The sequence below is a fragment of the Paralichthys olivaceus genome, chromosome 6 (genome assembly GCF_024713975.1).
Source record: "Paralichthys olivaceus isolate ysfri-2021 chromosome 6, ASM2471397v2, whole genome shotgun sequence".
Lineage (NCBI taxonomy): Eukaryota > Metazoa > Chordata > Actinopteri > Pleuronectiformes > Paralichthyidae > Paralichthys > Paralichthys olivaceus.
This window is the reverse complement of record NC_091098.1, coordinates 27,639,813-27,650,658: the sequence shown is the minus strand read 5'-3', so window position 1 is coordinate 27,650,658 and position 10,846 is coordinate 27,639,813. Positions and strand designations below refer to the sequence as shown.

The following is a 10,846-nucleotide window of genomic DNA, read 5'->3' as shown; positions in this document are numbered from 1 at the left end:
TTCTACAACTTTAAACACAGAGTGAATGAAACATCTGTCTACATGAGCAGGGCCTGTTCGAGGAAGAGACTTCAACAAACCTTTACAATGATTCTTCAGGATTTTACACATTTAAAGAACAGTTCTCACACCAACGGATTTCTAAAGTAAAAATGTGATGATACATTTAAAATATGAATTAAAATCCACCTCTGATGGATCAGGACTGTGCTTTACACTTATTCATTCTTTAAAAGGGAATAGAAAAAATAATATATATATATATATATATATATATATACATAAAAACTATATATATACTAAAAGGAAACAAGAGAACACTGATTTATTCAATAAAGCTTATAATGAAAAGATGTTAACATACAAGACACATACGGTCAAACATCAGGTAAAACATGTGGCAAACTCATTGTGATTTTAATACTAATCATTTTTTTATAGGTCAGTTTTATGTCGGCCATTTATTATTTCACTGTATTTGATTGACAGCTGTCATAGTTCTTAAATGTGCGTTGAATGAACTGATTCATAATTTCAGGACACAAGAGAAGAGATTCAATAAACTGCAGATTCTGATTGATTAGGAAATTCAGTTTTATTGTTTGTACGAAACTTGATTCCAGAAAATCGAGTTCATCATATTTTTAACAAACACGTCAGAGAGAGAGAGTCAGTGTCACTCGCCCACAGTGAACACACTGATTGCTACAAGGGAAAAAGGTCAGAGGTCAGAGCCTAACGATGTGATGTCACCACTGATCTGAATCAAGGCCTTAAGATCATAACGACGTATCCCACAGCAACCATGAACTCCTCATGAAGCTCGTTAACACTCGGGCAATTAAACACACAATCACTGACCTGAACAGTCGACACAACATATAAGATACTTTACTACATCTGGAAATCATCCATTAAAGAAATCTTCCTATCAGCTGACCAGTGACTGAAGTGTCTGTCACTGGGCAACAGCGCCCCCTAGAGACGCATGTGGTAATGAAATGGTTTCATGTAAAATCAAAGTGACCGCGTCGCATCACATCATACCCATGATCCTCTGCTTCCTGATCCAACAGAGCTTCTGCTGTAACAAATGACCAAACTCTGCTCAGAGTTCTTCATGTTTTAAAGTTTGCTGCTGAACATTGGAGATAAACTCTGGTTTTAATAACTTCTCAGTGGTTTGAACTGATCTCAGTTGATCTTTAGTTATTTGTTCAGCTTTGTTTTTATTAAAACTTTCGGTGTGAATATTCAGCAGCTTGAACTGTTCATCTGTTAGTGGATCTTTGTGCTGATTATCAACTGTTAAAACAAACACGAGAAACGTTTCCTGGTTTCAGCTTTTGATCGTCTGAGACATGAGAGACATCTTTGACGTTTCATCGATAGTTCAAAAATTGATCAAGCAAAAAAACTAAAGTGAATAAAAAAACTTTCCTGATACCAGTAGGTTTTAATTATATTCAATTGCTTCAAAAGAGGTGAAAGGGGGGGGACACCTTTTTTTTTTTTTTTAACTTCCAGAGACAGTTTGCTGTTATGTTGCGTCCGTACGTCAGAGCGTTGAGTTTTAGTTTTGACTTTCAGTTGCTGATGCTTTTGAAATCAACACCTGAAATGAACATTTGGTTCACGAGGATGTGATGGAGCTCGGCCTGAAACGTCTGAAAACTCTCAGCAGCTTAAAGTGTGTAACTGAACAAAGACCCAATCACAACAGCTTCATTCTGCTGCTCAGCAGTGAATCACATGAACTGAGGCAGAGGGAGAAGATGGAGCTTCTGCTACAAACCACTACACCATTATTTTCTTGCTGCATTAAAAAAAATAAAAAGGACCATAACAGAGAAAACAAGTGGGACATTGTTCATCAGACACGGATGTAGAAACTCAGAGTCCGTCAGCACTTAGATCTGAGTCACGAGTCAGAGTGTAACCGAGCTCCAACATCTACATCACACATGGTCCACGAAACGTAAGATGGTTTTAACTGAAACAACCAGAGAACAAAGTTCAGGTCAACCCAGGTGTTTTGTTAAAGGCCTTTGAGCTAGCATGAAGCTAACACATTTAGCTACAGCACTTTCAGTGCGTGATCGACTGGACAAACAGATCTTTAACAGAACATGAATTCATACGTCTGCAGCCGTCGCTTTGATCACAGCTCAAAGATTTTTAAAAATTGATAATTCACCAGAAATACTTGATTCAAATTCAACTTGCATTAAATTTGTTTTTAGCAAATGTTTTTTTCTTTTTGATCATTCAATGGAAGACAGGCGCTCTGCAACACATCTGAGCCTTTATCCAAAATACCTCCAACGTACTTTATTTTCAGAACACATTTAAAAATACGACCGTCACAGCACAAACATTTACCCAGAACAGTAGAGACATACAGTAAAGTTAGAGGAAAAGTTATGAAGAATATTTACTGTTGGAACAAAGAATCTTTATGAATAAGGCCATTAAGATAGAGTTGTGTTTTACTGTTTGTGTGAAATCAACACTCGTTTGTTTCTAATCAGATACAAACTTGTCAGAAATTATATTTTACAAAAACTGGTCTCAAATCAGATCCACGATAAACAATATTAATATTAAAAATGAATCAGGGTGTGGAAGTACAAAACACGGAGACGCCCTCAGAGCGGCAACGTGAAGTTTGTACTTACAGATTGATCACACTTTGTTTTGAAGTTTCAGTGATGACCTGAAGAAACAAGCCACTCACAGCTTCACTCAGGTCATGCGACTGGCTACAATGAGCAGCCACAGTCCGAGCTCACAGTGTTTGTCAGGTGGCTGCTCTGGATTTCCCATCATCCTTTCGGAATGATTCATATTTTTCTTATGGGCGAGGGGCTGATTAAAGGCCACTGGTATCAAACAGTGCATCTTCCTTAAAACAGACTTTTCCAAAAAGACAAAAACATATGAAAACAATCATGCAGTCTCTAACTGTATTTTAGCACTTTCTTACTAAACATTGGCATGTTGATCAAAAAGGCCACCGCCCGCAAAAGCTTCAGAAACTTAGTCTCACATCAACCGGAAGAGTAAGCCACTTTCCTGGTAGAAAGAATCGCACGTTTTCAAAGAGTGAAACATGAGGTGAAGCGGGAGCGTGTGAGCGGCAAAAACACGAACTGCTGCGAGAAAACTGCAGCCCAAAAAAACGGAACTCTGCCAGACGGGAGGAAAAAATGTGATAAAACAGTAGCATAAATTTACAAAAGCTCATCTGAAGCTGAACACGACAAATCAACACGGTGACAGTTTGTCACAGGTGGAAAAAGGCCGAGAGAAGAACCCGACTGTTGCCTCGTCACAGACTGAACCTGAGCCCTTCACAGGTTTGACCTTTTCCTTCATATCTTCTACGTTTTACTTTCTGCAAACCTGCTCCTCAAATCACACTGGACATTTTAAATCGCGCCAGCTTGAAAAAATTGCTACAATCAATAATAAACTACGCTTCCGTTTTTCTCCTCATCTTCCTCCAAATGGATGAACTCTGCGTGAAGAGGAGACTCATCACGCAGCCAACTGTCGGGGAAGTCTGGGACAAAGTGGTCTGTGACTCGACAGCCGGGTCTTCAGAGGAGGTTCGTCACGTTTGATTTGTTTCAATGGATGTTTTAACACACGCACACATACACACAGAACATCACTGTGTTTATCACACTGACGTCCATTTCTAAAACCAGACATGTAATGCACCATCTGGTTTTGGGAAGGTTGGGATTCCAGGCGAGGGGGGTGGGGGGGCAACTGTGTAGAGGAGTGGCAGTGACCGAGGCTTGATCGTTGTTGATAATTGGTCAGAGACCTTTTGGGGAAGAAGGGGTGGAGTTGTGTATGACGGGCTGAAGATGAGGAGAAGACGTCCGGCAGGTTAGGATTCAGGAAAGAAGAAGGGGGTGGGGGTGGGGGGGGTGTGAGGGGCCACAAGTCAAGATCAGGTTTGGTGTCAGATATAAAAACCAAACATGGCGTGAGGAAAGATCTCGTTTGTAGACCAGGGCGTCTGAGAGACAAGTTGCTTGTAGTCTTGAGCATTAAAACTCCTCTGGCTCCTCAGCATCAGGTATCACAAAGCCATCCTGGAGAGAGAGAGAGCGAGAGAGCGAGGGAGAGAGAGAGAGGGAGGGAGGGAGAGAGAGAGATGAGAACCAGAGACGCTTCATCATCCAGCTCAGCAGATAATGTGTTGACTGTGTCTCACTGCTGCTGTTTGTTCAGCTCCACACTGTAGATCTGTCTGAATGTTAGGAAACGGCTCCCTCAGGACACGTGGTGCAAAGTAGTGTACAAACCACATTTACCATCATGCATTGCACTTACAGAAGTGGAAGGAGGAAAAATGTGTGAAAGAGGAGGAGAGAGGGCTTCTTCTGTTTCGACTCATTATTCTCATCATGAGGACAGAGACAGACAGGTTTTTATTTTTCAGAATTTCAAACCCACATTATAAAACCGTCTGTTTTAAGGTTCGTCCCAAAAATGTTTTTTTTTATGACAGGAGACAAATCCGAGTCGTCAAGTCCAGCCAACAAGTTTATTTCTACATTTAAATTTAAACGCTATATACTTCTAGAAGCATGAATAGAAAGTTTAAAATAAAGATTTTTAATGTTGTCTGGGCCGGAGCCATTTTGTTTTCTTTGCTGATGACTTCACTGAATCGTAAACAAGGAGGAATAAATGAGTGAGTAATTTCAGACACAACCTTTTTCACTTTTGACTTTTTCCTTTATTTTGAAGACTCGCTCACAAGCTCGTAGTGTCGTCGCAACAACGCGACAATGAACAGCTCACAACCCGATGGGTGACGGGGGTTGATACTCCCGCTTACATCAGGTCTTCATGGGTTAATATTTTCTCCTGGACAAGAATCAGTGAAGAATTTGAGCCTCAGTAAACGAGCTGCAGGACATTCCTCTGCAGGAATTCACAACGGCATCAGCAGCAGTTGACAGAGCAAATGGTTTTAATCTGGTACCGAACCAAGAACATGTCAGAGGCTCATGGGATGTGTATTTCTAAATAAAGCTGGTGACGTACTTTATTTAACACTTTTCCTTTAACTCAGAGTCAAACATTGTTCACATTGAAAACACAACTCATAACATCTTTTTATTTATTTTATCAAACCTTCGGACTCATTCACTGAACAGGACAAAAACTGCATTTGATGGGGTCGGTCAATAAATGAAGGAGTGTGATCCCGGTGATGAGGGAACGTGTGTTTGACTGACGTGTTTTTAAAAGTTCAGGACGACAGTGGAGAACTTTGGCTCAGAGGACAATTCGTCTTTTTTACTTGACGATATGATGGAATGGAACTCAATCTTCAAAATGAATTAGCAACAACAGACTTAATGTAAATAAAGAAAAGAAAAGCGGACACTCACGTCTGTGGCGTAGAGGATGTCAATGATCCTCTGCAGGGTGGGGTCACTCTCGCCTTCCTTCTCCTGACAGATCAGCTCAATGTTCCGCAGCTTACCAAAATAAAAGTCTCTCTCCTTCTCCATGTCCTGGTAGGTGGATTTCAGGATCTCCAGCTGCGGGAAAAACTCATCATTACCTATTGTTTCTACCTCTGACATCATGTTTCCATGCTGATTCTTTTTTTCTGTGGTGCGCTCACCTCATTCATGAGCTCCGCCCTCTCCTCATCGGCTCCTCCCATCCCCGTTTTCCTCACGCTCACCGGAGCCAACTTTGGCGCCACCTTGGCGACGGGTGGCCTCTGGGGAGCTGAAGACACACGTGACAGATTATTATTTTCCTGCCATCGATCATAATCACATTAAGACTCACTCGCCCCCCTGACCTTGATTTATGGCCTTCTTCGGGGGTTTGTTGAGTGCTGATGTGGTGGGGTTGGATGAGGACACGGCGTCCTGGCCCTGCCTTGCCTCCACTGGATCGTATTCCTTCCCATCGTAGTTGGCATCAAAGAACTTTTTAAACCACTGGACGAACTCAAAGTTGTCCTGAAACTTCCCCTTCACCAGTTTGTCCACGGGAATGATCTGAAAGAACCAATCATGTAGAGGTTGAGAGTGGCTGCGTCATCGTTTCCAAAAGTCGTCCAGACTACAGCATCGCCCTGAAAAACTCAAATGGGACCAGCAGTGTTTAAAAACATTTTAGTTTTAGCGATTCTAAAACTCCAGAGTAGAATGGATGTGAGACAAATCTGTAGCGTTGAGTTGGTGTGCCATGAAAACGTATCTGTGTGGGTGGGGCCTATAACTACAAATGTCATCAGTGTCAAGTGAAACACAAAGTGACCTGGGAATAAAACGACTAACTAACAACATGTGGCCTGTGCAGGAAAAATACAAACAATGTTGTTTCTGCTGAAACACGCATGACAAGAGGAAGCTGGAGGAAACTGACAGGAAGTGGCTCATGAATAAATTATAGCAGCAAAGGAAACAAAGGAAGATTGAGCCGGACACGCCCTGTTTTGAAGTTATTACTAATGCACTTCACCTTCTATTGAAAAGCCTCTGATAATGAAGACGAACTCAGCTGATGAAGACCTGACGTTTGACTTCTTTCCTCTTTTCACAGATCAGCAGCTAATCATCAAATAACTCCCATGATGCCACACTGCTTCATATCTCCACTCAACTTCGTCTTTTGTTTCAAAAGTGTCAGAAAATGACGAACTGTGCGAACGACACATACTAAAGTTAGTCAACTAAACCACGACGTTGAGTCTGGTGAACTCTGCGGAGCTTAGAAAAGTCACCCGAGCAAGTCAGTAATATTTCTGCTGGTGCACAGTCTCATTTTTACTCTGATTGATGAAGACATGACAGCAGCAGCGTTTCTCCCACATGCGTTTAGCAGCTGGTGAACCGAGGAGGTCTGTCCTGATAATTACTGTATGGACTGATCCTAAACAAATATTAACTTGATAACTTTGGTGACCTCAATAAATTGCACATCGTGTTTATTTATACAAGAATGTCACCAACATTTAGTGAGTGAGTTGTGTTGCTTCTCTTTGTGTCTGAGAACGAGGCATGCACGCATGCACAGGGCTGGCCCCGCCCACATTCACTCACTCTCTCAGAGTGACACACAGGGAAGCAGCCGAGGTGAAGTGAAAACCTTTTGGGTCAAAGCTGGATGAGAGAGGAGAGTCCATTGAGAAGGATCTAGGTATGGAGCATCATGCTGGGGCGGCACAGGACGTTTAAAACGAGGGAACATTAACATTTGCTTGTTTTCTATCCCTTGTTTGCACGTCACATTAATTATATCATGACAGTCATTTGTCCCGTGCACACTGGCTTTACCTCCGCTGATACAACTCCATCCACTGGAAACACTGCAGTAGTAACTGGATCCACAGTGAAGCTGAGCAAACACTGGTTATAAAAACAAAATGACTCATGAGCAGATCAGCAGCGTGGCTGGTTGGGAGGGACGACAGGAGCTTCACTTCTTATATCAAGCAGCAGGAAGTACTACTCAGTTTGAACAAGCTACCACAGTGATCAGGAGTCAAAACAGTCTCGTCAAAGCAGCGTTGTTACTCGCGTCTTCAAATGGCCGACATCACAATACAGCGCAGTCACTGTGAGGGTGATTTGTCTGGACAGTTTGTGACAAGAGAAAGTTTGGAGTAAAGTCTCGCTGCAGTGTTTAAGAGTAGGTGCAGGTGCACAATAACAATCAGGCATCACAATTCACCTCCTCTCATATTCAGTGCTGTAGATTTTTATTATGAGGCAGCTCCAGAAAATGCAGCCTCACTTACAGATGTCACGAGAACCGATACTTTGGTACCAAGTTGATGCCAAAATTCTAACAGTACTGGAGATACCGAACAAAACCGACCCGCCTCTGCAGGATGGTTGCAGCCGCTTCTTCTGCGTCAGGTGCTGGCGCACATTGCAGGTCCGGTGTCTCTCTTGAATATCCAGAGTCTCAGAGGTGAGCAGAAGCGCTCACATACAGTTTTATATAAAGATTTATTTGCAGATTCACGTTGGCTCTTTTTTTCAAGGCAATAGCGAGGGCAACGATTAACTTGTAAAAGAACAGATGACATGTGTTGTCATTTATTTCTCCAGTATTCTATGTTTTGATCATATCATGGTTTTAAATTCAACTTGAAGATCTGTAGCTGCATCCATGTGAGGCTTTGTAAGAGATTTTCAAGCTGCGTCATGACTTGATTCAGGATTTTTTTTTCAGTCAACAACAAATAAACTCAACTGCCACGTAATATGAGACGATACAGGACAGGCCCAGATACACCATGTGATTTCAAGCAGACATGTAGGTGTGCCACTTACTTTGTCAACTCCCATCTTTTTGAAGGAAACCTGCAGAAGCTTGAAGTTGTGGATGTATTCATGTTCCAGCTTGGCACCGAATTTCACTTTCTTCAGAGGCACCGAGTTGGGGAACAGCATGTCCATGAACTGGCAATAGGCGGCACCTGCAGCAAAAACATTGACCACGAAATCTTCAGTTGTTTATATCTGCTACTGTAAAATCATGACAGGGCGTGTGGGCTGGGCGCTCAGGGGAAAACCTTATCACGATCATTTTTACATATCAGGTCGATATTGATAAACATCATGATATAAATCAGATAACCAGAAATTAGCTCATGTGCTTTCTTATGCTCCTCCTACCTGACACGCTGTAACTCTATTTTAGCCACATGATCGGTTTGGCACTATCATTACTATTGTCTGTTACATCTGCAGAGGTACGACACAGGACGGTGGGTGTGAAACAGTATGAAGGTATCAGCAGGTCATGTGGTTTAGGCAATTGGATAAAATATTCCTTTTTGTCACCATCACTTGTTTTGAACAATGTTTTTTTGGAAGTGATGAATGCACAGCAGGTTTGATCCACTTCTTAAGGTAGTATTACAGTGTTAGCACCAACTGCAAATCAAGACACTGATCAGATGAGCAGAAGAGGTGAAATCAGCAGCTGAGTCAGCAGGTTCATTTATTTTGTCTTTACAGAGCGGAGTCTCTGACAACAAACACGGCGACAGTGGAGGAGGTTGAGATAAAGTTCCTCTAAAGAAAGAGGTAAACGTAGCTGTGGAATATTATAATATCAGAAACCAAACTTACCTGTACACAACATTTCAATCTTGGTGAGGTTCATCTGTAGAGACTCATTGATCCAAACCAGCATGTCATGACGACTTAGGTTGTCGCTGGTCACTGAGGTCGAGTACACGTTCACAGCCATTGTGGGTCACGGGCTGCCATGGAGGAGACGACAGTGTAAGTATAGAATTATAAACGTCACCTGATGACAGTTTGTCAGCTCTACCACTCTGACGTATCAGCAAACCCGGTGCAGACAAACGGTTCCTGAACAAAGCAGCTGGCCGAGAGTTCATTTGAATCCTGACAGTGTGATTCATCACTTTACACTGGTTTGTTAAAAAACCAGGACTGAGGCCTTAGTCATACACAGAGACACGAGAAGAATCACTAATTACTTCAGAAATGATTTATTATTATTAGAGCACAGACCTCTCCCAACAGTCCACATATAATACATCACACGCAGAAATATCTGTCCAGTTAATGCCTGATTTATTTCATCAAGATCCTTGAATGCTTTGTAGATATGTCAGAATGAAAGAACCCTACATGACGTGTTTAATGTCCAGTGACTCTGAACTGATCTGAAATAAAACCTTGATTCAACAACTGGACCTCTGAGGAAGCTTCAGAAGTTTTCATTGGTTCTTTGAGTGAATTGTTCCCTGAAGAACTGTTGAAGGTCTCGTGACGCAGTGCTGTCTGTGATCTGAGGTCTGTGATCTGAGGTCTGTGATCTGAGGTCTGTGATCCTGATGACTCGTGAAAACAGTTCTGATCGATACAGACACACAGGTGATCTTTAGCCGGTGGAGCTGCACTTGCTAACATCCAGGCTGATGATGAAGTAGCAGCAGCTGAACGCAACAGGCCACGTTCAGGAACTTGGAAGCTCCCGTTAGCCGCAGCTAGCCCAGTCATCCACAGCTGAGCTCCTCTGACATGTAGCTTAGCCCCGCGGCTACTGGTCCGAGTGTCCGGTCTGAAGCCGCCTGTCGACAGCTGACTGAACGAGTTTTCACTTTAGTCCTAATGGCGACGAACATGTAGCTCAGACTAGCATCATGTAGCCGGCTAACTGCCGGCTAACTGCCGGCTAACCGCCGGCTAACGTGAGTCAGTGTATCTCCGACATGAAGCCGTTTCCCCGCCCTGAACTCACCGGGTACCGCGTTAGCCTCCGTTAGCTCGTCACCGCTAATGTGACAGAGTTTTAAACGCAGCGCCCGGAGCTCCGTGTTTCTCCGCGAACAACCGGAGGCTGCTACACCCGAAGAACCGTCACTGTTGCGCCGCTCACTCAAAAGGGCGCATCCCGGTCTGCTAAGCTAATGTGTTAGCAAGCAGAGCTTAGCTTAGCCGCCTCACATTCCGGCTCCATAACGGTGCCGGGAGAGTCGCCGCACTTACCGGGGCAGAGTCGCTGCACTTACCGGGAGAGGATTAACGTTCGCGTCTCTCAGACTCGATGATGTTCGTCTGTAGTGAGCGTGAGTCATAAACAGCCGCTGAGCGATAGTCTGGTCGTTAGCGGCTCTGATGGTGGAGCTGCTTCTTCTTCTGGTGATGCTGCGGCTGGTTCCTCTTCCTCTTCTTCTTCCTCTTCCTCTTCACCGGCGGCGGAAGAACCGGTCTCATGACGTCAGCGAGGACCGGATCAACGTGACGAAAAAAGAGTGAAATTAAATCAAATGTGACAAAAATCTAATCAATGAAAATTCAATTAA

General features: G+C 43.1%; 1 protein-coding gene across 2 annotated transcripts; it reads right to left on the bottom strand.

Moving 5' to 3' along the window:
• Nucleotides 1-2,316: 2,316 nt before the first annotated feature.
• mapre1b (microtubule-associated protein, RP/EB family, member 1b) lies at nt 2,317-10,763 on the bottom strand. 2 transcript variants are annotated; one of them, XM_020105449.2, is made up of 7 exons: nt 10,553-10,763; nt 9,138-9,271; nt 8,334-8,479; nt 5,846-6,047; nt 5,660-5,769; nt 5,421-5,573; nt 2,317-4,890 (listed from the first exon to the last, which is right to left on the bottom strand). In XM_020105449.2, the coding sequence occupies exons 2-7, from the start codon at nt 9,256-9,258 to the stop codon at nt 4,858-4,860; spliced, it is 765 nt and encodes a 254-aa protein (XP_019961008.1). In that variant the 5' UTR covers nt 9,259-9,271; nt 10,553-10,763; the 3' UTR covers nt 2,317-4,857. The 2 variants fall into 2 exon arrangements, with proteins under 2 accessions (XP_019961008.1, XP_019961007.1); XM_020105448.2 differs by having other exon boundaries at nt 2,317-4,109; nt 10,553-10,749.
• Nucleotides 10,764-10,846: the final 83 nt, after the last annotated feature.

What these genes read in the sequence shown, in the direction of transcription:
- mapre1b (XM_020105448.2), bottom strand. Translation starts at nt 9,258, where the DNA reads ATGGCTGTGAACGTGTACTCGACCTCAGTGACCAGCGACAACCTAAGT. An exon ending in AAAAGATGGGAGTTGACAAA is followed by an intron (nt 6,048 to 8,333) that starts GTAAGTGGCACA and finishes TGGTTCTTTCAG; the next exon opens with ATCATTCCCGTGGACAAACT. An exon ending in ACATCCTCTACGCCACAGAC is followed by an intron (nt 4,110 to 5,420) that starts GTGAGTGTCCGC and finishes CTCTCTCTCCAG; the next exon opens with GATGGCTTTGTGATACCTGA.